General features: G+C 40.5%; 1 protein-coding gene across 1 annotated transcript; it reads left to right on the top strand.

Annotated features, from left to right (window-relative positions):
* The first annotated feature begins 92 nt into the window (after window positions 1-92).
* LOC139445424 (ankyrin repeat, SAM and basic leucine zipper domain-containing protein 1-like) lies at window positions 93-19,206 on the top strand. The gene is made up of 12 exons (XM_071226570.1): window positions 93-233; window positions 1,107-1,239; window positions 2,833-2,955; window positions 3,317-3,431; window positions 5,060-5,171; window positions 6,775-6,900; window positions 7,861-8,018; window positions 9,426-9,561; window positions 9,893-10,008; window positions 12,989-13,109; window positions 17,093-17,197; window positions 18,997-19,206. The coding sequence occupies exons 1-12, from the start codon at window positions 93-95 to the stop codon at window positions 19,204-19,206; spliced, it is 1,596 nt and encodes a 531-aa protein (XP_071082671.1).
* The last annotated feature ends 7,442 nt before the right edge of the window (window positions 19,207-26,648 follow it).

The following is a 26,648-nucleotide window of genomic DNA, read 5'->3' as shown; positions in this document are numbered from 1 at the left end:
ATATGTGAGTCGATTCATTCAATGATTGCTCGTATTTGGTTTTACCTTATGAATTTCGTGAATAATATTTGCTCCGTTCCTGTACTTTAAAAATGGCGTCCTTCAGTGCTGCAGGAGAAGAGGAGGACTTTGATGAAGACGATTTCATCCTGGGAAATGAAGACGTGCTGGATGATGAAAAGCCAAGGCTCCTTGGCCCAGTTAATGAAGGCCCTAACAGTAATACGAATCGAGTCAGTGAAGTTAATGACAATACTTTGATATAGATAAAGTCATTATCTTATTTGTCAACAGCTGATAATAGTTTGGGGACCAAAGTTGACGTTTTCAGTTCTCTCGCTTCAGACTGTCAATACCAATATCGATTTTATCACAATCATGTCAAACATGATGACTTGACAGTCATCACTGAAGAAAATCATCATTTCTAAATTAAGTCTACATTCTGAAACAATTTGATATTTTTGTAACAATGCAGTTTACCGGCTCAACTTACAATATCGCTAAATAAATCCTGCTGCCGACTGTGGCTCTCGCTTCTCAGATCTTGCATGCCTGTTCTATCCTTCGGGTTAGGGTAAGTTACCCCTAACCCTATCTGAGGCCTTGGACCCCGTTTCTGATCAAACACCACTTTACGATCATTAGGGTTAGGAACCTCTTTCCTATCAAAAAACCCTTCACGATCTTAGGGTTGGTCACCACTTGCTAATCAAACACCCCTTTACAATCTTTAAGGTTAGGCACCCCAATGAACTCAATTTTAAAAACAGTTTGTGTCATGTTCATGATGTAGCTCTGAACTCTCTTGGGCCGAATTTTTTTTGATTTACAGACATAGAAACATTTTTAGTCAATTAGTCCTTTTGATGATAACATATGGCAGAAATAATGGAAAATTTCTCCTGGTCTTGATGATGCCTTAACTATTGGGCAGTTTGGCAAGGACTATAGGACTAGTGCCAATTTCTGTCACTGGATTTAGAAGAATGTCACATTAAATTGATAAATGTTCGGATGCCATTGGCCTCCAGCAAATCCACTTGTCATGCCAATCAATTCATCAACACAATCAACACCTGTATCCTGTATTTTTCCTATTCCAGAGGCATGTTCAAAATGGGTTTGGTGTCCCCCTTCCGTCACAAATGCCAAATAAGGACATGCGATCAACAGACGACTTCCAAGCTGCTGCCATGAGGGGTCATACTGATGTCGTGGCACAATGTCTCCAGCAGGGTTAGTGAATACTCAACAGAAATCAGGATTTCTATGTGTGATTCATGGGGACTCTCAAATATAGGGGAGTCTGGGTCAGGATAGGTTCCCAGCAACCTCTGCTGGTCTTAAGAGGCGACCAATAGATGAGGTGGTCAGGCTCAGTGACTTGGTTGATGATTTGGATCATTGTTCTCAATATCAATTGCTGGATTTTCTGTTCCAGACTCGAGTATTTACAGGCTTTGTACTTTGTTTTGTTTGTTTAACGCCACACACAGAAATAATCAATCGATAACATGTATAAGACGGTAATCTGTAAATAATTGAGTTTGGACCAGACAATCTAGTGACTGACATCATGCACATCAATCCATGAAGTTGGCATATGATGACATGCATCAACCAAGTTATCTGACTTTAAAAGTCCAGTTTCCACCCTGGTATTATGGAGTTACATTTTGGCTAGACTAACGAGTCCATGCATAGTCCAATCAGAATCGCGCACCGAAATCAAAATCTGGTTCGTAAACTGTCGTGCAGATTTCGGTCAATTGCAGAATTTGCAAAACATGTGCACTGCCAACTCATTGTCAGCAGATATTTTCCAAATCTTTTCATGTTTTTAATCAAGGTGCTCACGTGATTTGATGCATTTTGCGATGTAAGACACAAATCACAATATAGATCTTGATTATCAATCAGATCGTCCTGACTCGTGCAATCATTTTGTGTGAAGCAAACGCAAGTGATACGAGAGGTGGAATCTGATTGGTCCATAGGAGAGGCTTAGAGGGGACATAACTGGTAATAGCCACTGGTGGTGCTACGATCAGCCCAGTAATTCCAGCCAAGTTCGGCAAGGGTGGAAACTGGACTTTTAAAATCATTTAACTCTTTTGCCTCGGGAAGATGATACTCCTTTGAATTCACATAATGGAGGTCACAGGTGGTCCAGTCTTTATAGTCGCCACAATTCGCTGTGCAGATTCCCATCCCAGAAACCTATGATTGTGGGTTCGAATCCCGTTTTGACCCAATTATGTTTCTAGGTTTGTCAGCACCATAACTGAGCTTATGGGTTTCACCAAAGTCATAAAACATTGAGACCTGCATCACATTAAGTTGACATGGTAAGATATGACTGGAATACTGTTCAAAGCTTAATTAAAAGCCAACTCACTCACTCTCACAAAGTGTGAGTCCTTTCTGAAATACCGTATTTGACATAATAAGCGCCCAGGGCTCTCTCAAAATTAGAAATAGGGGGCTCTTATTAGAATATAATTTTGGCGAAAAAAACAGAGTTGAAAGATCATAAATTTCGTGGTTTGGGCTGACAGCCTGAAATGATACAAAAGAAAAGTCTGTGCGTATTATACACGACAGATATATTTTTCCAGAATTTAATTGCGCATAATTAAGGGTGCATATATTATATATAACACACCAGTGCATATTAAACACAAATATATAAGACTTGTGTACATTGATCAGTCGGAAGGGGCGCTTATTAGAGCGGGGCGCTTATTGCGTGGAATACAGTACTCTCCTACTTTATGATGGTGTGTTCAGAGATGATGTTGATCTAATTGTCTATTCTATATGTTACAGGAATGAATGTTGATGAAGTATTAAAATGTGGATGGACGGCCCTCATGTACGCTGCCAACTCATCGAATCCAAAACTTGTCAGGTTTCTGCTCGAGAAGGGAGCCAATCCAAATTTTGATAAAGGTATTCTTTATTGACTGTTATGTGAGTCCAAGGATCAATGTTTAATTGTTCAATTACTGAAATATTTTTGTATTGCAGGGTTTCACCAAACCTTTGCAGACTAAGAGTCATCATGACTCACTGCATATATTTTAAAGAGTCATGAGCACAATGAGAAGAGTAATGAATGACTTTATCTTTTAGTCTGCATGAAATTGATTATTGGTACAAAACAATTAGCATCATATTATTGATCGAACTGTGTTGTAATATAAAGACAATTTCTGTGTTTGTAGGAACAAGTACTGACATAAAAATATATTGCGTCAAATATGACTCATATAAAAAATATTTTGCATCACATCAAATGATCTTTTTTCAGATTTTTACACTGTGTTGATGTCTGCCTGCTCATCTACGCGAGAACTGAACAACTCTATCCTAGAGTGTGTGCAGGCTCTTGTTGACGCTGGGGCGGATGTCAATGTCAGAGACAGGTATGAGTTGTCTCCCTTCCCAACTGCATTCTCCAAGCTCCTTTCCTGCACGACCGCCTCCGTGGTCTAGTGGTAGAGTGTAAAAATCTTGGACGCGACGTTAAACCCAATTTCACCTCACCTCACCTTTCCAGCGCGTGACACCTTCGTTAGACTCTCAGTAACATCGCTGTCACCAGTGTGGGTGCAGCCATTACTAGAATCTTGAAATTTGCCCTCTAAACCCAAATGTAGTAGTCTGTATACTTTAGTTTGTCTTAGAGAATGCAATCATAGTGAATTTTGAAAAGGTTTCCGACTGACCGTATTTCCCAGATGAATTTACCTCTTTGTTTGTTTGATCGGATTGGTTCAAGATTGCAGACAAACAGAAAATCAACCACCTTCCCCCTTACATCCTTACTAATTCAAATAAATTATTGTTGTAATGAAACAGAAATTTATTTTGACAAAGAAAATAATTTAGCAGGAATAAGAGTTTTCGGCATCACGACAGTCATCATTTGTTTGTAAACATAACAGTCAGTCGGTTGCAAGTTCAGCTCCAAGCATGGTTGTTGCCACCTATCACTGTGGGGAGCTTTCACTGAGGGCAGTGATAGTTTTGAGAGCTCAGCGAATGGGCTACCACTGTGAGGAGCTTGATTCATTCTCATGTCATTACTCCTATATTCTTTAACAGTTACAGACAGACATTCAAAACTGCTTGAATCAGTTCACATACTTTATCAAGGCCATGCTTGCCGTAAAAGGTGATTATGCTTGTCCTAAAAGGCGACCAACGGGATAGGGTGGTCAGGCTCGCTGACTTGGTTGATGCATGTCATCGATCCCAAATGAGTGGATTGATGCTCATGATATCAATCACTGGATTGTCTGGTCCATACTCGATTATTCACAGACCGCCGTCATATGGCTGGAATATTGCTGAGTGCGGCGTTAAACAACAAACCAACCAACCAACCAACTTTATCAAGGATTTACAGGTTGCATGGAAATTGTAAAAGAAAGATTACCTTTGGTCTAGATCCTTATTTCCTTTCATTCAGGGATATTGCATTCAATGCTGTAATATAAAACTAAAGATTTTAGACTTTTCCTCATTATTGGTCCTGTTATCAAATACTCCTTTACAAACTAAGGCCATAATCATTCAATTACCAGATTACCCATACCTCTGTTCGTAATTGGTTAGAAAAGAACCAATTTGTTTGGACAATGTCCTTTGACCTAATCTAGGTCGTATGCATACTGATTATGCATAAGCTAAAACAGGAAGTGATGTCAACTACATAATCCACAAATATCACACCACAAAATAGCGATACCACAATAATATAGAGTTGCCCGCCCTTGAGTCGCTAATGACAGGTACTTTGTTTACCAAACTCGGTTAAGAAAATCAGAATTAATCCTTATTGATGTGTCATAAAAGTTGAACAAAGAACAAGAAAACTTTGGCGAATGAAATATTTAATAGGTTAGTAAGTGTTCGCCATTACAATCCATTATAAATTAACTACCTCGATAATATCGTACAATGCTACATGGCATGTAAGGAAAGGCAGTACAGGGGCTGCTTCTGTCTTTGTTTACTTCACTCTCTGTATTTCCTGTGTCGTGTCCAGGTACCACGTATCTCCGCTTATGTGTGCTGCACGGGAAGGTCATGTGACTGTCATGGATTACCTCATTGGCAAAGAGGCTGAGCTGAACCGTCAGGACTCTCGGGGCTGGACAGTAAGTGGATATCTGTAGACAGGTGTGGTTCTTTATTGTCTCAGTTGGTCCCAGTTTCCTCAAAGCTAAAGGAATCCAAAAACTATGAAAAGTATGTTCATTATTCATTACTGATTTGTAATTGTAAAAATAAAAGATTTTACTTTGTTTATGAACGACATTAGATAAAGTTTCTTGTATCTTGTAACAGCATTTTGAAATGATGAATGTCCTGGATTGTCCAGGGTATTATTGATTCAGAATCAAAGATTTACTCAAAATCACCCACGACCCATTTGCCCTTGTTTCGGAAGTGAGTTCACTATCTGCGTCTCTCATCACCAGGGATGGTGGGGTAGCCTAGTTCTCTCATCACCAGGGATGTTGGGGTAGCCTAGTTCTCTCATCACCAGGGATGTTGGGGTAACCTAGTTCTTTCATCACAGGGATGGTGGGGTAGCCCGGTTCTTTCATCACAGGGATGGTGGGGTAGCCCGGTTCTCTCGTCACCAGGGATGGTGGGGTAGCCTAGTTCTCTCAACACCAGGGATGGTGGGGTAACCTAGTTCTCTCATCACCAGGGATGGTGGGGTAACCTAGTTCTCTCATCACCAGGGATGGTGGGGTAACCTAGTTCTCTCATCACCAGGGATGGTGGGGTAGCCTAGTTCTCTCATCACCAGGGATGGTGGGGTAACCTAGTTCTCTCATCACCAGGGATGGTGGGGTAGCCTAGTTCTCTCATCACCAGGGATGGTGGGGTAACCTAGTTCTCTCGTCACCAGGGATGGTGGGGTAGCCTAGTTCTCTCATCACCAGGGATGGTGGGGTAACCTAGTTCTCTCGTCACCAGGGATGGTGGGGTAGCCTAGTTCTCTCATCACCAGGGATGGTGGGGTAACCTAGTTCTCTCGTCACCAGGGATGGTGGGGTAGCCTAGTTCTCTCATCACCAGGGATGGTGGGGTAACCTAGTTCTCTCATCACCAGGGATGGTGGGGTAGCCTAGTTCTCTCATCACAGGGATGGTGGGGTAGCCTAGTTCTCTCATCACCAGGGATGGTGGGGTAGCCTAGTTCTCTCAGCACCAGGGATGGTGAGGTAGCCTAGTTCTTTCATCACCAGGGATGGTGGGGTAGCCTAGTTCTCTCATCACCAGGGATGGTGGGGTAGCCTAGTTCTTTCATCACCAGGGATGGTGGGGTAGCCTAGTTCTCTCAGCACCAGGGATGGTGAGGTAGCCTAGTTCTTTCATCACCAGGGATGGTGGGGTAGAAGAAGGTTTATCATACATTGATGTCTGGTGTTTTCTCCGGTTATTCAATCTTTGGGATGGTGGTGTTTTATCTTCTTAAATCAATCCATTAAGAACTTCTGGCCAAGTTATCTGAGGTTCTGCAAAATGCTGTACAGAGTTGTCTCCCTTACACAATCTAGGATCCTATGATCATGAGATTGATCCCAGATTTGCTCTGATTATGATTCTTGATAGCTTTGATTGTGGGTCATGTAAATGTCTGAGACCTGCATCACTTCGGGCTTTATCCTGGTATTCTGTGATAAGGCTGAAATACTGCTCTAAGCATTAACCCCAACTCACTCGCTTGTGTTATTGTGGCGTCCAGGCCATGTCATGGGCTGCATCCAAGGGGCATCTGAAGGCCGTGAAGCTGCTGCTGGACAAGGGAGCTGATCGTACTCTCAAACACTCGGATGGTCAGAGGGCAGTGGACATTGCATTGAATGATGAGGTAATAAAGAAAATTATTTATGTTTTATGGGAATATTTGGTTCCATGTTAAGCGGGCTGTCGGGTAGCCTAGTGGTTAAAGCATTCGCTCGTCACGCCAAAGACCCGGGTTTGATTCCCGACATGGGTACAATGTGTGAAGCCCATTTCTGGTGTGCCCCGCTGTGATATTGCTGGAATATTGCTAAAAGTGGAGTAAAACTAAACTCACTCATGTTAAGCATCCAGGCAGTTGTACTGGTGTTGAAACGTTACAGGATTACAGGGGTCAAGTAACCAAATTAACACAGTGAGCTGCACAAACAGTTTTAGCTCACCCGGTTGGAATTGTCAAAGTGTACCGATAACTTCTTTCCATAAAATGCCTTCTTATGAAAATGATAAAGTAACTTGGATTGTAGAACGGTTTGTTTGTTGTTTTTTTGTTGTTTTTGTTTAACGCAACACTCAGCAATATTCAAGCTACATGACGGCGGTCTGTAAATAATCACGTGTGGTCCAGGCATCTTGTGAATGACATCATGACCATCGATCCACACAATCGGGATAAGACCACCCAAAGCACTTACTCACCTCTTACAGACCCGTGAAGATCCGGGGTAGAATAGGTCTTCAGCAACCCATGCTTGCCGTAAAAGGCGACTATGCTTGTCGTAAAAGGCGACTAACGGGATTGGGTGGTCAGACTCGCTGACTTGGTACATGTCATCGGTCCCAATTGCATGGATCGATGCTTATGATATTAATCACTGGATTGTCTGGTCCAGACTCGATTATTTACAGACCGCCGTTACATAGCTGGAATATTGCTGAGTGCGGCGTTAAACAACAAACAAACAAACAAACAAATAAACAAACAAACAAAAACACCTCTTACAATGAGCAAAGGTTGCTGGGGACCTTTAGCCTTATGAGAATCACCACGGATGCCTGGTCTTAGTAACATCAACTGCTATTCCAGATGGCCTGTTTGATAGAGGGCAAGCCCTATGTCAGGTCCGTCCCTAAGCCTGTTGTGACGAATGGGCACACTGTGGAAGGTGGAGAAGTACTGGTTAGGGAACAGAAGCAGAGAGTGAGGCCGCCCCCACCTGAGGGAGACTTGATCCCTGTAGACAAGTAAGTAAAGGATATTTGTTACATATAAATATATGAAAGCCACACGATACAGTACAAAGAACTGAAGAAAGAAGCACTGTTCTGTCATGATGTCATTTCTGGACATTCGAACATGCGCTCGCAACTTGATGACATCACAGACTAAACATGCATATTAAATTAAATTAATTAAATTTAGCATTTATATAGCGCTACTTATCCAGATATACTCCTTGCTCAAGATTGCTCAGTCGTGTGCTCTTTTGAAGAGTTTTGATCTGAAGGTGTTGACATCTTCAGATCCCCTGACATCAATGGGCAGAGTTAGTTGTGCCTGCTTTTCGGAAGGTTCCATCGCCATATGTTGTTCTGCTGGTTGGTGGAACAGCAAGCTGTAGTTGGTTTGCAGATCTCAGTGTTCGGTCAGGTGGGTAAAGGGCAGTGAGTTCCTGGAGGTATACTGGGGATTAACCCATGGATCGATTTGTAGACAAACATGATCAGCTTGAACACGATCCTGAGTCTCACAGGTAGCCAGTGCAGCTCTTTCAGGACGGGTGTAATGTGTTCACACATTGACGTCCGTGTGATGAGTCTGGCAGCAGTGTTTTGCACACGCTGTAGTCCATCCAGATGCTGCTGTTGGATACCATACAGAAAACTATTACAATAGTCAAGTCTTGATGTTACAAATGCATGGACTAGGCACTTGACTGATTCTGTGTCTACGTATCTTGCTATCTGTTCCTGATGTGAAAGTAAGCTGTCTTGCACATACTGCTTACATTGTTATCCAGACTGAGTGTTGAGTCAATGATCACGCCTACATTTCAGGCACAAGAGTTTGCTCAACCGTACAGTCCCCAATTTTCAAACCAGGAACTCATACTTCTAACTAAGCATGAACATATGAATATTTCGTTCTAGTATGTACTAATTTGTCTCCCTGTAGCAATATTTGGGATGGCTACATGGAGATTATATTCAGTATATATTCAGTATACTGGTATCATTTTTGGATAACTTTTTCTCTGCTTCAATGTAACAGCTAAAATAGTATTTGTATTGTACAGAAATTGTTGCTGCATGCTAAAGTAATATCAGACCACCCCAGTGATCAGTGGATGGAGCGTCTCAGTGAGAGTAGAAGATGAGTGATTCCATTCCCTGGCTGTGTCGTGTGGCATGGTATTTCATGGTATCTCAGTGGACTAGCACTATAGTGAACTTGTACACGGAGTGTCACGCACCCTCATCACTATACACGTGAAATGATCTTGATGTTAAACCGTGTTTCACCTCACCCCACCGAAGTGATATGGTTTGTTTCACATCTGAGCACATTGTATGAGTGCTTCTGCCAAGTGCAGTTTTTTAATTGACAATGTTAACACAAATGTAGTTATTGTCCTGTCACCATGGTTACAGACCTGTTGATGAGCGGTTCGGAGAGCTGGAGGTGTTTCTGTATGGCCTCGAAGTCGGGCACCTCATTCCTCTCTTTAGAGATCAACATGTCGATTTTTTCAACTTTCTACGCTTCAACGAACAAGATTTGATAATTGTGAGTACATTGTATGTTTCGAGATTATCATTTGAGTTTTTCCGTGAAGTAAATTAATGTGAGGAACACATATTGTATTTTACAAGCCATTGCTGATTTTATTTATGACCCCTAAGATTTTTATCTTAGACACGGTTAATAATCCCTTCAAATAAGTCATTTCTAACAACAACAACAACTATATTTATTTGAAACGTAAGCCAGTGAGCAAGCAGACATTGCATCCATGTCTAGAGCTTAGGCTTGCAGTGGCGTAGTATTGCTTCCATTTTCAATTTTTGTGTGTTAAACTGCTGACTGTGACGTAAAACAACATTCACTCCATCCACAGATGGGGATCACTCAGATAGGAGTACGCAAGAAGCTGCTGGATGCTATTGAGGTGGTTCACAAGAAGGAGTGGGACACGTCCAGCCTCATCTCCGTACAGTACAACAAACACATCGGGTGAGGACACGAACATACACATGATGATGATGATGATGATGATGATGATGATGATGATGATGATGATCATTTATATTATTGAATTTTCTGTCCCTTTTGACACTAATGTGATTGACAAGATTCAGGGAAAACATGGCAAATATGCACACCTTGCTTTCAAAATGTCACGCTTGCATCCAAAGTACCAAGTTTTCTGACTCTCCATTGTTCTCAGTACCTAAGATTTGGTACCTCCCAATCTGTTGACTGACATTGGGGGAGTGCCCTGGTTTGCTACGAGGAATACAGCCCTTCTGACAATATGAGTAATGCAGAAGGCTGCAGTGTTGATGAATCTTCACATTCTCCGAAATGGTCTGGGTGGGTTTTACTAGGCAGCGCTTCCTGGGAGAAGTCCCATTCACTGTCTGGGCTGCGTGTAGAGGGGGCAAGGGCCCTGAGCTGATGATGAGCCTAACCAGCCTGACTGTGCCAGGATCACCCAAACCCTCTTTGCTGCATTTTATTTTTTATTCTGTTAATAATAATAATAATAATAATAATGCCTTTGAGGTGCTAGAAGTTTAACATCCAACTGAGTACCCATTCACTGCAAAGCTGATCGAGTGGGAGGGTCCGTTGTATCACCAATCACCAATCCCACTCATCCCCTTTTGAAAAAAAAGTGAGGTGACCCACCTTTTCCTACACCCCTGTCTGGATCCATAAATACTGGTGCCTTGAAAGAGGTTGGACTCTGCTTGAATCCAAAATGGTGTTGGAAGCTTGCAGGAATTCGGTGTTTACAAATAGGTATCTGCAAGGAGTCAGGTGAAACAAGGCCTCTTTTCACTCTTATATGGGTACATCCTTCTAGAAACTGTCCCATCCAGAAACTTGTTAAACGAACAATCCTGCTATGTTCACGTAAACAATCAGGGACAGATAACTCCACTTGGTACAACCAACTTCTGTTCAAATCTGGCCACACCAGCACTTGATATTTTTTGTTAGTAGTTCATATTGATTCCACTGATAATCACAGCAAACATATTTACATGACCCATGAAGATTCAGCAACCCATGCTTGCCGTAAGAGACGACTATGCTTGTCATAGAGGTAACTAACAGGATCGTGTGGTCTGGCTCTCTGACTTGGTTGATGCATTTCATCGTATCCCAATTGCATGGATCAATGCACATGATGTCATTCACGGACCACCCTCATATACCTGGAATGTCGCTGAATGCGGCGTTTATCAACAAAGAAACAAACAAACAATGCTGTTAAAAGTTAAACTTTTGTGGGAACCCATCTGTGTTCCTCTGTTGTTTCTCTGCATGGTAGACATCAATAAATGCACTGGATGTGTTCCGCTAGTGGGGCCCAGTAGGCCTTCTAAGCTGCTACAACTACTGTGCTGAGTTGTGTCCCTAAATATTGTGGGTTTTAAATTCCAGTTTCGCCAGGATAATGTTTGTATGTTTGTCGGCACTATTAGTGAGTGAGTGAGTTGTGTTTAACGCCACTTTTAGCAGTATTCCAGTTATATCGCGGCGTGTCAGCTTAATGTGATGCAGGTCTCAGACGTTTACCACTTTGGTGAAACCCACAAGCATGGGTATGGTGCTGACAAATCTAGAAACATAATCGGGGCGAACCGGGATTCGAACCCACAATCATGGTTTCTGGCGTGCCCAAGGGACGCAACTCTGCACATCGAATTGCCCCCGTCGGCACTATTAAAGTAGTAGACATGATAGACTTCATGACATCAAGTTTTCCTCCCACATCTCGCTGACACACAGACACAACTGAAATACAGTTGAAAGTGGCGTGAAACAAAACGCACTTACATTATGAAAACTAACCTTCGTTTCCAGGGTTACATGGGAAAATCATTGTCGTGATTATGACTATGAGTAACAAACCCACATTACTCGGAAACAAAGGGCATCTGGCAGCCAGCAATTTACTATCGAGTTTGCTCAATCTGCAGAGTTCTCTCCCTTAGCTTGGTTTACTTGTAGTCGTAATTGGTGTTCAGTTGTGTTCCTTAGTTGTAGAATCCATGGTTTGTGTTCCTAGGAATGAGGGGCGTTGGGGTAGCCTAGTGGTTATAGCGTTTACTTGTCATGCCGATGGCCCAGGTTCAATTCCCCATATAGGTGCAATGTAATAAGCCCATTTCTTGTGTTACTGCTTGTGTTATTGCTGGAATATTGCTAAAAGCAGTGTAAAACCATGCTCACACAAGGAACCAGGACATAGAGAATCCATGGTTTGCTAGATCCTACCGTCTCTGGTTAGACCAGTGAAGATCTGGGGTAGAATAGGTCATCGTAATAGGTGACTAATGGGATCGGGTGGTCAGGCTCGCTGACGTGGTTGATGCATGTCATCCTACCCCAAATGCATGGATTGATGTCAATCACTGGATTGTCTGTTCCAGACTCTATTATCTACAGACTGCCGTAATATAGCTGGAATTTTTCATCATCATCATCATCATCATCATCATCAATCATCAATCATCATCTATGGTTATTATGGACAGTAAGGTTCTTGTAAGATCAGCAGGATTAACAAGTTCCCTGTGAGCTGAATCAAGGGTATGGAATATTGATAATTATGTCAACATTCACAGCAGGAGGAGTCGGGGAGGTGGGATTTCTGGATTATGAGGGTGCAGACAGATGAGGATATCCTACATGATGCAAAGCAGCTTATCCAAGTTCATGTTGATAATTGCAATAAGTGTTTGTCAGAAGACTAAGAGGGCTGTTAGCAGGGTCAGGTGGTCAGGTGGTCAGGCTTGCTGACTTGGTTGATGCATGTCATTGTATGCCAATTGCGTAGATCGATGCTTATGATGTCAATCGCTGGATTGTCTGGTCCAGACTTTATCATTTACAGACTGCGATTATATAGCTGGAATATTGAGGCATTAAACAACAAACAAGCAAACAAACAAATTGACAATCCATTCGTATGTTTCAGCTGCCCGGATGCCATCGCCATGGTAGCCAACATCTCCAAGCACCTGCGCTACATCGGCAGTACAGTGGTATATGTGCGAGAACAAATCAGGACCCACCCACAAATACTCAATGATGCCAGGGTAAGTCCTCTATTGCTGCCTCAATGATGTCAGTGTTAGTATTGCTGCCTCCATGATGTCAGTGTTAGTATTGCTACCTCAATGATACTGCCTCTGTGATGCCGGTGTTAGTATTGCTGCCTCAATGATGCCAGGGCAAGTCCTATTGCTACCTCAATGATGGACCCGTGAAGATCCGGGGTAGACAAGATCTTCAGCAACCCAAGCTTACCGTAAAGGGCAACTGTGCTTGTCATAAGAGGCAACTAATGGGATCGGGTGGTCAGGCTTGTTGACTTGGTTGATGCATGTCATCGTATCCCAATTGCCGGGATCGATGCTCATGATGTCAATCCCTGGATTGTCTGTTGCAGACATGATTATTTACAGACCGCCGTCATATAGCTGGAATAGTGCGGCGTTAAACAACAAACAAACAAACAACAAACCTCAATGATGGCGGTGCAAGCCCTATATTGCTACCTCAATGATGGCGATGCAAGCCCTATATTGCTACCTCAATGATGGCAGTGCAAGCCCTATATTGCTACCTCAATGATGGCAGTGCAAGCCCTATATTGCTACCTCAATGATGGCGGTGCAAGCCCTATATTGCTACCTCAATGATGGCAGTGCAAGTCCTATATTGCTACCTCAATGATGGCAGTGCAAGCCCTATATTTCTACCCCAATGATGGCAGTGCAAGCTCTATATTGCTACCTCAATGATGGCGGTGCAAGCCCTATATTGCTACCTCAATGATGGCGGTGCAAGCCCTATATTGCTACCTCAATGATGGCGGTGCAAGCCCTATATTGCTACCTCAATGATGGCGGTGCAAGCCCTATATTGCTACCTCAATGATGGCGGTGCAAGCCCAATATTGCTACCTCAATAATGGCAGTGCAAGCCCTATATTGCTACCTCAAAGATGCCAGGGTAATTTCTCTATTGCTGCCTACTGACAGCATTGAGGCATCTTCAATGGACATTCCTGGCATCATTAAGGTAACAACCCTCAGACTTATACTGGCATCATTGAGGCAGCTTCAAAGGACATAAACATAAATATGTCCTCAATAATTTTTTAATGAAATAATTCTGCTTCATATTGTTGGGAAAATAAGAAATAGTCTGCCCATTGTCACAATGTTGTTTTGAAAAAAAAGATTTTGTCTCATAGTTTAAAAAAAAATCCCAGTCTCCCCAGAATATCAATTGGTCGGTTGTAAGTCCTTTAAAGCTGCCTCAATACTGTAAGTTGTAAGTTGTAAGTTGCTTTGTGTCAGTGATACATTTTCTCAATTTCTAATGTTAAGGGACATGAGCCAGCCATGTGTTTTCAGGGAAGAAAGAGCATGACTGTCACTTGGGACAGTTAGTTAAACTGTAGACTGTGGCTACACAGTGGGGATGATAGCTGAATGACTGACAACTGCACTGGTTTAGTGTGAAACAACGTTAAACAATTTGAATTGTGATATGATACAAATGGGTCAGTAGATTGAGAGATGTGTTACCCAGGTAGTAAATTTGGACTTGTCCCAGCCCTAATTGATATATCATGTATCTGTGTAATAATTATGAATTGAAGCTTGTGAATTGTATTTTTGTGTTCCGATGATACTATCTTAAAATATAATTAAAAGTCAAAATGTGATTTTTCTCCCATAAGGTCCCCACTTATCATGCTTATCTCATGGGTCACATATGTAGTTACGTGTATTTCTTTGAGTTTTATCAATAGTGAAATAAATTGAAATCTTCTCGGTACAGCTAACCTCTGACAAATAATATTTCTAGTACACACTGCTTTGTGTCAGTGTGTTAACTCCCTTGATTAAGCATTTCCATGGTTACAAATGATGTCCAGTCCTCTTGACTGGGATGATTCCCAACAAATGGGGTATAGTCAACACATTGTGCTAATTGGTCTTTCAAACTAGGGGAGTTGAAAACAAACTTGTATGTTTAATGGCAACATTTTGCAATACATATGACAATACATTTAAGGGATGTCTATCTCCTTTATATTGCTAGGACTTTGTTTTGACATACTGATATGTCATGTTCAGGGTCAAGGTCATCCTCAAGGTCAGAGTATCAAATACAGTTCGTTCACTGCCAAGAGAAGGATTTACTGTAGGCCAATGAAACTCAGCAGAAAAGTCATGTGTGACCAACCTACAAGGTCAAGGTCACAGTGAAGGTCAATCATAAAATAATCAGTTTTCATTCCAGTGCCTTTTTCTGCAGATATCTTTTTAATGTCTTGTGCAGGTAGTGTTTATTAGTAGTGTTTATTTATTTTATTGAATAATGGTAGTTCTGCTTCTTTGTGCACTAGGGGCGGTAGGGTAGTCTAGTGGTTAAAGTGTACGTTCGTCACACCGAAAACCCAGGTTTGAATCCCAACAAGGGTATAATGTGTGAAGCCCATTTCTGGTGTCCCCACCATGATATTGCTGGAATATTGCTAAAAGCATCATAAAACCACTCTCACTCACTCACTCACTCACTCACTCACTCACTCACTCACTCACTCACTATTATTGTACTTCATTGGACCTGTGTTTCTGAAACTGGGAGTGAAGCCAGTAAACTTGAAATGAAACAACCTATTTTCTTTACAACTAACTAGACACAACAAAGACTTGATGTTGTAGTGTTCTTTACTGGCAGAGCTAGCATTCAACTTGGACGTGCATGTAACTTTCGTATTGATATAGCTAGATGCATTAGACTTTCTGTTTTAGACTTCTCCTTTGTCAGACATGTCTTTCCCAAACAGGAAGTGATGTCATGCGAGCAGAAATGCATTATGGTCCTTCATTTTCTTAACTAGAGGCAATGTCCATTAATCTGGTATGAGGTAGCCGGCATGCATTTCGCCTCACAGAAGGCAGTGGTATTACTGGAAATGCATGGTGTTAACAATTTCAGGGACCTAGAAATGGTGGTGAAAGGGCTGCTTGTTTTTGTGTGTATACTTGTGTGTACTCGTGTGTACCTTTCTAGTTGTTATTGGAATCTATACTATCACATCCAGCTCCAGTATGATTTGTGTAGTTTCTCATGTGTGAGCTTTATCCTTTCTTCACTTGTCCACACAGTGACATTCTAGCAGGTCTGTGTCATAGAGTTTCAGCTTGTACCATCAAATCCTGCACATACAGATAATGAAAGATGTCTCTTGCTTTTGTCACAACTTTGAAGCTTCTTGCAATATTTTATACAACCAAGTTGTGTTGATCACGAAGAAGACGTCAGACATCTGTCATCTGTCAGGGTAAAAATCTCAAAACTGACAACTTTCGACCTTCAACTTGCCAAAATAAAAGTGTCCCTAATATAAGTTTTCTCTTAGGGCCCTTTGCAATATTCCTTACTGTCAAGTTAGGTTAAACATTTGAAAATGCATAGCAACTCTGTATGTGTTACAGCTTTGGGGCTTCTTGCAATATTCCTGACAGTCGAGTTAGTTATAACATTTGGAAGTGACATCCATGTTTGTGTGTCAGCTCTAAGTCTTCTTGCAATACTTGATGACTATGTGTTTACTATCATAAGACTTTCCTACTCAGAGCATGTAGAAACTTTTGCTCACACTAATCTAACAGGTGTTTTCAAACCCTCTTACTGTCACAGAGTGGTTATGTATTATTTCAATGTATTCTATCTTGTCTAATTAACAGCTTTCTTAAGTCATTGTTTGACTATGACTTTGATAGCTTCAGCAACTCCCTTCCAACCAGGCTCTGTGAGTCAGGTGATATTCAACGCTCTGAGCACATGTGCTTTCTGTAACGGCTCTGAGATATTTTGCTATAATGTTTTCAATCTGACCACTTAGATCCGCGACAGGCGAGACATTATCCTACCTACACTGTGTGATCTACCAGTGTTTTTTGTCAGGGCGAGGGCTGTGGGATGTTTTGCTTTCTGTAGCTTGTTAACTGTGTGATAGACAGGTGCTTATTTCTGTGTTCTATTTCTCTCCTAGGATGGCACGGGGCCAAGGCAGCTTTACAAGCATACACAAGATGCCTCGAAAAATCTTGACGCCTTGGCAAAGGAAATTAGTCGATTACACAGTCGCCTAAATGTGGTATGAAAACAATTTATTAATCTTTTTAATGTCATTTGTGATATTTTCATTCCATTTTGTTGTAGACTTATTTTACACAAATCTGTTGATTTTAGGTTTAGGTTTAACATAGTTTATTATTTTTTGTAGTTGAAAAAATTATGTTTGTTTTCATTATTGTAATCATTAAGTGTTGGACGTAAAGCGTTGTCCTTAATTTGCTACATCTAGATAAGCCAAGTGTATTTTTAGTGCCTATCACTGTCAGCAGCTGAAGATGTAGCATTGGGTTTGAAAAGTGAATTTTTGTATGTGACAGAGATAAATAATCAGTTTGTGATGCAGATGGAGTTGCAGTATTAGAGCTGTTCAGATTAACTTGATATTATCATGAGTAATAGGGCAGACACTTCCTGGTTTATTACCTCAACTGGGTAAGAGTGTATACAATGGCAGGGTTTCAGATGGCCCTCGGTCACCGGTCATAGACCGATAAACTTTCTATTTGACCGATGGTTTGTTTAAGTTGTCGGACTTTTGACCGATAGAAATCCTAAGCAAGGCATCACACGTGTCATAATTTCATGATTAAATAGTAAATAGTAAGGATTATTCCACTTAGGGTATCAATTTGTAGCCATTTCTTTGTTCATTTGGCTTACTGTGACTAATGACAATAGATTTAAACCAAATTGAATTTGAATACACATTAAAGTTGGGGCTTTGGTAAACAAGTTAATTTTTATTCATTAAATCACTTGTTTAGTAAAAGTGGTCTGATATTTGTTACTGGACAGTAACTGTGACAAGTATTAATGCGTCTGGAATAACTTGCAGACAGGTCACAATGAAGCACAGGTCAAGGTCAATAGCAAACGTATAGGTCAGAAGGTCAAGGTCAATCATCTCACTTGCCAACAGTACAATCAGGAAGGTTTCCATGACAAGTTAGTTTTCACAAATGTTGATGAATTTGAACATACTTATTGTGTTATTTGTAAGCTCAGGTCAAATTTAGTGGCAAATCTTATTGGTTGACTTTGTCACACTAGGATGACAGTTTTGTGAAGATATGGGGGTTTTTTTACGCTTTTTTTGTAACACTTTGAGAGTAAATAGTTCTCTTGATTTAAATTGTATTTACTGGTATAATTTAATCAAGGTCAGTCACATCGAGGTCATGTTCCTGCGCATTATGACGTACCTGGCCTTTTTTTAGGTTATTGTTAATCACTTCATGATATACTCTCTGACAAAAGAAACTGTGCAGGTGATTTTATATGCACAGGATTTTATATGCACACAGGGGCGGTCGGGTAACCTAGTGGTTAAAGTGGTTCGCTCATCACGCTGAAGACCCAGGTTCGATTCCCGACATGGGTACAATGTGTGAAGCCCATTTCTGGTGTCCCCCGCCGTGATATTGCTGGAATATTGCTAAAAGCGGCATAAAACCATACTCACTCAATTATATGCACAGTTTTTTTGCTGCTTAGTGATGTAGATATACTAGACACAAAAAGTAACAGTGGATATGATAACATCCTATGATAAAATGTGTGCAGTTCTTTTGTTATTGAGTATACTGCTTATGGAATACAAGAAATGATTTGCAAATATTATAGCATTAATATGGAAATATTCTGGTTTGAGTTATATCATTATAAACATGCATCAGAGGCGCATTTCTTTCTTTACTGCATATATTTCATGTTGATTATTTCGTTGTTACGAGTATAAATAAGAGTTCAAATAGTGTCATGTATTGTGTGATAAGAGTACTTGTATCGATATACTGATGAATATCTTGGTTCTTTCAGGAGATGAAAAGATTGAATATAGATCCGCCAGATTTGGTACTAACTTCCTCCAAAGCCCGGTTAAGGTGCAGGTCACGCGCCATGCGGCTCATGTCTGTGTCAGTGGTGGCAACGGTGGCGGTTGTGCTGTGGTGGAAGCGAGATGTCGTGTTGGAGCAGGCAACGTCACTGTTCATCAAGACATCAGAAATAATAGAGAAAAACACATAGTCATGTTACTGGTATATTCCTATATCCTGATCGTGAAGGTATATGGGTATATATCCTATAATCTATTTGTGAAGTTATATGGATATATATCATATAACCTATTTGTAAAGCTATATGGGTATATCTCTTTAAGCTAATCGTGAAGGTATATGGGTATATCCTATAACCTATTCATTAAGGTATATGGGTATATCCCTTTGACCAAGTCGTGAAGGTATATGGGTATATCCCTGTGAACACTACCGCCAGTGTTCCCTATACCATGTATACTAGCGTAACTGTGATAGAGTTCACACAGACTCTCTGTACCATACAAGCATTAGTTGGTCTCGAACTATGACCTTTCCTGTACAAACAGGTTACTTTTTTTCTCTTGTATTCTAAACACTCCGACTTGGTTCTCAAGCAATGTCCATATTTTACCACTCCAATATGACAGATTAATGTCAACCTTTGTTCAGACCAACATTTTGTCTGGTTTTACAGGCTATTATTATACACAGACACAGAGAGCTAATTACACTGTAATTAAGAATAACAAATTTGTTTTCAAGGTTGATTTCAGATTAATTTCCTAAAGAGAAAGCCTTTTTTTTAAAAAAAGAAATATACATAAAATATACAAACAAAATTATGCTCAACGTGGCATATTTCTGATCGATTGCAACAAGAATATTTGTATTTTATTGTCTTTAATTTCATGCAAACTTAAGGTTCATTCATCAAACAGGCCGTGAATGTTTTATGCATAAATGTCTGATTCAACCTGATTGAAAATAAATGGTTTTTCACTGGTCTTTAACGGAAACTTAATATAACATGAACAGAACTATGAATCTAGGTGCTTTAATAGTCTGTCATACAGACACTGAAACAAATATATCCAATACAGCCCATGCAAGTCTATAATGTTTGGCAAGTCTAGATTACTGCAGTATCAGGCATCTGAGTCTCTGGGCTCCTTTTATTATTTTTTTATCAAGTTAAATTAACTGTTTTTTCTGTAAGATATGTTCATTTCAGAGGCTAGATGTTTGTCTTGTGCCTTAACTGTGCACTAGGTTATGGATTTGCAGGTCCAACCACACAGTCTGGCTGTGATAACTCTTGATAGTTGTTTGTATTTATCATGTTCAATTGTCAACGTCAAGGGAAAAAAGTCCAAAGGACAGATATCTAAAACTCAGGGAAAACTTAGTGTAATGGGACAATGTGACTCAGCTCTGTTTGAATAGTTAAACAGAGCAAGCTCAGAATTGTATTAGCAACATTTTATTTTTATGGTGATTTTGTTTTGATCTACGGTATACTTCATTGTTTTTACTGTTATTTTATGGCCGCTGTGTATGTTAAGTGTAACACTTAATACAACCACCACTAGTCAATGTCCTCTTTCATCCAACAGCCTTGCACTGCCTCAGCTTTGTGTGGAGGTGGAATTTGTCTCATCATTTATTCCAATGAATCCATGTAAGGCAATACTTGAAATGCCACTGGCAATTTATCCTGTTATTTAATGCCAAACGCCTTATGCCCTGTCCTGTCCTAGCAGATTGGTTATCCCCGATCAGCAAGTTACAGTGAAGTGCCATCAATTCTGACTTTTCATCTTGAGCAAGTCTTCATATAATGTCTCAGGGAAATGCCCTGTTGGCCAAAGTAAAAAACATGCATGAGAACAAAAGCCGAAATTTCTGCAAGTGGCTCCAAGACCCTGTTTCTGTGAGAAATGGTTCATCAGTTGGTGTGGACTTGTGCCAAAACCATATATATCTTACATGCATGTTGTCTGAATTGTTGAAATACTCTAGACCTGGACTGACTCCACAGAGGTCGTGTAGTGCCTTGTCATTTCTGAAGCACTGCAACTGGCATGTGATAATAATTATTCTTCATCATCTTCATCAAACATATTGTCATCATACGTCGTACACTTCATCAGACATAGAATTGAGTAGCTGTTATGCTTCATCAGACATGGTTTTCAGACATACAATATGGGTGGTCAGGCTCGCTGACTTGGTTGATGCATGTCATTGTCTCCGAAATGCGTGGATCGATGCTCATGATGTCAATCACTGGATTGTCTGTCATATAGCTGGAATATTGCTGAGTGCGGCATTAAACAACAAACAAACATACAATAGGGTAGCTATTACACTTCATCAAACTGGGTGATGGGGTAGCCTAGTGGTTAAAGCTGAAGACAATGTGTGAAGCCCATTTATGGTGTCCCCTGCTGTGATATTGCTGGAATATTGCTAAAAGTAGGGTACTCACTCACTCACTTCATCAAACATATGGTGGTCCTGAAATGCACATTTCCTTCATATGATACTAAGGTGTGACTTTGTGGAGCAGATCAAGGAGTTGATGTAACTTAGCCCTGTGTGTGTTGCATGATTGGGTGGGAGTCATCTTCCTGAGGCAAAGGAGTTAACAGACTACAAAAGTCCAGTTTCCACCCTTGCCGAACCATGCTGGAACTCCCGTGTGCGAAATACGCATCAGTCGGAAAGCGTTTGTTAAATCTCCAAAGTAAGTAAGTAAGTGGAATTTCCAGGCCCGATCGTCGCATCACCAGTGGTGATTATGAGTTATGTCCCTTCTATGTCTCTCCTATTGACCAATCAGATAACATCTCTTATATGATTTGCATTTGCTTCAAACAAAATGGCAGCGTCCACTCAAGAGGATCTGATCTATAATCAAGACCTTTATGGTAATAAAACGCGAAGTGCAATGAAATCACTTGAGAACCTTCGTTAAAAACATGAATAGATTTGGAAAATATCTGTTGCTGCCATCTACAGTGGAATCTCTCTGTCTCCAACCTGGAGCCATATTGTGGGCTTTACACTTTGTTAAATTTGATATCTACAGCAATTTGCTGTGAAGAGTTGAGTCCCTTTGGTGTGACAGTATTCTGTGATCTTCACCCTGATTATATTTCTTTGTCGGGTTTCAATAAACGTAGAAAACATTTATGACTTGTAGATGATGATGATGATGATTATGATGTTTGTTTTTTGTTTGACACCGTACTCAGTTCGAGCTCTATGACAGGACCTGTTAACAATTAACCCAAGCCATTAACCAAGTTACCGTTGCTGACCACCTGATCCACTAAGTCATCACTTTTGACCAGGATAGATTGCTTGGGAGCTTTTTATCCAAGAATACCCCTGGAGAAAATACTGTTCAAAGTGGCATTTAACCCAGCTGAAGAGAAGAGATAGGAGTAATTAACCCATCTCATACTTCAAGTCGACTCATGAAGATCCGGGATAGAATAGGTCTTCAGCAACCCATGCTTGCCGTAAAAGGTGACTATGCTTGTAGTAAGATGTGACTAACGTAATCGGGTGGTCAGACTCGCTTACTTGGTTGATGCATGTCATTGTATCCCAATTGCGTGTATCGATGCTCATAACATCAATCACTCGATTGTCTGGTCCAGACTCGATTATTTACAGACTAATGTCAAATAGCTGGAATATTGCTGAGTGCGGCGTTAAACAACAAACAAACAAATAAACAAACTTCAAGTCTTCAAGGGATTCTGGGTTGGAATAAGTCCCCAGCAGCCTGTGCTGGTTGTAGTTGTCACCAACTGGGGCAGGTGGTCGGGCCCGGTAACTTGATTGTTTGTGTCATCATGCCACAAGGGTGTGGATCGTTGTTCACAATGTTGATCACCAGATTGTCGGATCCAGACTCGATTATTTACACGGCACCATCCTACAGCTGGAATATTGCTGAGTGTGGCTTGCAACAACAAACAGACTAATTAAGTCGGAGGAGTCCTCTGGCATCTGGTTTTGAGACTTTTTCCCACATGGCAAGGATGACAATAAAGATAGTTTTCTGAGAGAAGTTTACAACTTGTTTAAGTTTTGGTTCAATTCATTGAGGTTTCCAGTCTCCAATTATGATTTTGATGTCACAGTTATGATTATCAGCCTTTATCAATGCTTGTCTTCCCCCTAATTACAATTATTGTCATTTTTTTACAAATTATTTCCATGCCTTAAATATCATAGAAAGCATACAGTTAATGCACTAGTGACATGAGGCATTCTACAACAAGACTTTACTGACCAATGAGATTTGTGCTTTCAATTCTCATTGTGTTAAAATACCCATTACCGAGGGATTGCTTAAATCTCAATCAAGTAAATTTTCGATCAATTTTATTTTTGCAGACAGGGACCAAATTGCATGTACACTGATATAATGTCAGAACTCATAACACCAATTGGTTTCTGAAAAATAGTTAATTAGTGTCACATGAGGAATTTTATTAATGTGTGGAGCTTTGACCATGGGTTTCACTTAAGTCTAGGTCTAATGAAAAGGCTGAAGCAAAAAACCACATCACGGTACTTTTAACATTACTCTTTTTCACATGAAATTAAGCTTCTTTGCTCAAATATTCAGGTAGGGTTGGCATCTCTGTATCAGGAGTCAAATCTCTACTTTTCACCCTGTGACATCTTCCCGTGGCAACGGTGTTAACTGACAATAAAAGTCCAGTTTCAGCCCTTGCCGAACTAGGCTGGAATATCTGGGCTCTATCAAAGCACCACCAGTGGCTATTAAGAGTTATGACCCTTCTCTGTCCCCTCCAATTGACCAATCAGATTCCACTTGCATTTGCTTCAAACAAAATGGCGGCGCCCTGTGAAGACGATGTAATCAATAATCAAGATCTATACTGTAATAAAACGGGTCTTACCTTGCATCAAATTACTTTGGCGGTACCCTTGCTTTGCAGATCCTGCAGTAGACCGAAATCTGCCCTTTGAAATCCATGTTGTTCGCAAACCGGATGTCTAGTTCGTCACATGATTTTGATTGGACTATTCATAGACTCATAAGTCCAGCCAAACTGTAATTCTGGAATTCCAGCATAGTTCAGCAAGGGTGGAAACTGGTCATTTATAGTCAGTTAACGCCCTTGCCTCGAGAACATGACCCTGTGCTTGCGTTAAGCGCCCTCCTACAAGTGCAATATTTGTACCCAGATCTCATAGTTATCACCTATACATGTACATATTGCACTAACAATCTCATTAATACCAGATCTTGTTCTCTGATTTGATAACACTCTGTGTCAAGACCAGAAAAACCATCCACAATAGGTCACATCGGGACCCTAAGCAAACTTTTGACAGCCCAAGGATATGTGAGTTTTTGGTCCAATCCTATTTAGCTAAATGCTTTTCCACCTCTGTCCATGATCACAGAAGTTTCAGTCTCAAGAAAAGAAAATCCACAGAAAACAGTACTTGCTAGTAGACTCTTTTGGATGTTAATGCCATGGCATCAGAAATGACAGTTAAAAACAATAGACTTTTATTAACCTCCATTCAGAAATGCTACAAATGCTTTGAGGGGCGGTCGGGTAGCCTAGTGGTGAAAGCGTTCGCTCGTCATGCCGAAGACCCGGGTTCGATTCCCGACATGGGTACAAAGTGTGAAGCCCATTTCTGGTGTCCCCCGCCGTGATGTTGCTGGAATATTGCTAAAAGCGGCATAAAACCATTCTCAATCACTCACTCCAAATGCTTTGCTTGCTTACACCATGAATATGGAAGCCTTTGTGCTTATTGCCTGGTTAGAAAGTATCTCTGACATGAGTCTGACAAAGAGAGGTATCAAATCATTTAAACGATCTGATTTTATTGACACTTTCACACATACATGTTGCATTGTGTGAAATATTGGCATTTGCTGTAAGGATCAATGGACCAGTTGCATTAAAAATGGATTTATATTGTATGTGCATGTATTTGTTTAGCACTATCATCTAGTCATTCAGCTCACTACCATTGGTGTGGTGATTTTATCCCAGATTGTTGAAGACAGCTTCATGACAGCATTATGTAGTGATGTAGAGATATGATTTGCTCACACAGATTGTCAAATAGTTTATATTATTTATATCATTGTGTATGACAGAAGTCAAGATGAGATGGGATGTTGATTTTGAGTGAATGAGGAAACTGGATTTGTCACCCAGTTGTCATGTGTGGTATGGAAAAACTATTAGCCATGACTAGAGTAGAATGTGTAGCAATTATCGTATGGATGGGCATCAAACACCAACAATTATGGCAGATTACATTTAAGAATTTTACTGTGTTCAAAGAACATGTTACAGCATGGCTGACTGTTGATACTAAAAGTTAGTGTGGGGAATTAATCCGAATACGGTTTTTGGGTAACATATAAATTGTGGACTGATTGAACTAAAACGAAATATGAAGCAATGGCCACCATATGTGGCATACGAACCCCTTGTTTCAACAGGAACTTCAAAACACTGCAGAGTTGTCTCCCTTAGCTGTCAGGATCTGTTGTTGGGTGTCATGGATTCACTCTCATTCTGTACCTTGATCTTCAAGCATTGTCTGCCTGGGTTTCACAACTGTAAACTGTTATCTGCATCTCGTCTGGCTTTCCTCCCACATTAAACTGAAATGCTGTTCAAAACAGTTACAATCTTGATTCATGAAATACCTGTACGTCTCAAACTAAAAAACTCAAATGTTAAGACCCAGATAATGAACAGACTTTGAGTATTAATGGAGCTGTATAAGAGAGTGTTCGGCTGTAATCCTGACTAAAAGAGTCTTGAAGGTAGTAAAAACAATTTATCCTTTTGAAAAAATGTAACTTAATCATCAGAGAGTGTACATAGTTTTCATGTCGCCAAATCCAAAATGCCAAAAATGAGTTTGCATTAAATATTTGTAGTTGGCCTAGAGTAGTATGTATAGTTAGCACATGTCTGTGTATTCAGACAGGATTTCAAACAGAGAGAGGCTGTAAATTCATTTATCTTTTTGTACACCTCGACAATGTTTTTTTATTAATATACCCTTGGTAAGCATCCTATTAGAAATTCCATTTTGTCTATGTGTTGTGTGAAAAAGCACATATCCTTTGAAATTTGATATTCCTTGTATTTGAGACTGATGGACGTGGATTTGGTAACACTGTCAAACACTGGCTGCTATAAGAGATGTCTGTACTACTGAGGTGCCTTACCCCATATTTGTTCTATATGCCTTGAGCTTCCCAGTCACTTGTTCTCTGTATGCAAATGTTTCTAGTTGTTGTCATCGGAGTGGGATAGTGTTTTTTAAGAAACATGGTTTCTTATATTAGTCAAATATGTCTTTAATCGATATCATTAAAACCAATCATGCTCCAGAGACCAGAAGTATTTTAGTGGTTTGTGAGTCCTCCTTGTTGAGGTGGTTCTATATTTCAAACAATGTCAAGTCAGAACCAAGTGTTAGGACCAAAGGCAATAAAATGCAGCAATTTCTAGAATGTATATGTTCATACATGCTGTCAGGGACAGGGTGATGTCATTGAATCCTGACCGTGATATTTGTTAATATGTTTGTCATGTATTCATTTTTCAAAGA

The sequence above is a fragment of the Haliotis cracherodii genome, unplaced genomic scaffold (genome assembly GCF_022045235.1).
Source record: "Haliotis cracherodii isolate W230 unplaced genomic scaffold, xgHalCrac1.p SCAF_6, whole genome shotgun sequence".
NCBI lineage: Eukaryota > Metazoa > Mollusca > Gastropoda > Lepetellida > Haliotidae > Haliotis > Haliotis cracherodii.
Note: the sequence above shows the minus strand (reverse complement) of the source record. Positions and strands in the feature narration are given on the sequence as shown.

Excerpts from the sequence above, each read along its gene's own strand:
- LOC139445424 (XM_071226570.1), top strand. The coding sequence starts at position 93 with ATGGCGTCCTTCAGTGCTGCAGGAGAAGAGGAGGACTTTGATGAAGAC. Across the intron at positions 3,432-5,059 it reads GATGTCAATGTCAGAGACAG|GTACCACGTATCTCCGCTTA; the intron begins GTATGAGTTGTC and ends TGTCGTGTCCAG. Across the intron at positions 13,110-17,092 it reads AAATACTCAATGATGCCAGG|GATGGCACGGGGCCAAGGCA; the intron begins GTAAGTCCTCTA and ends TTTCTCTCCTAG.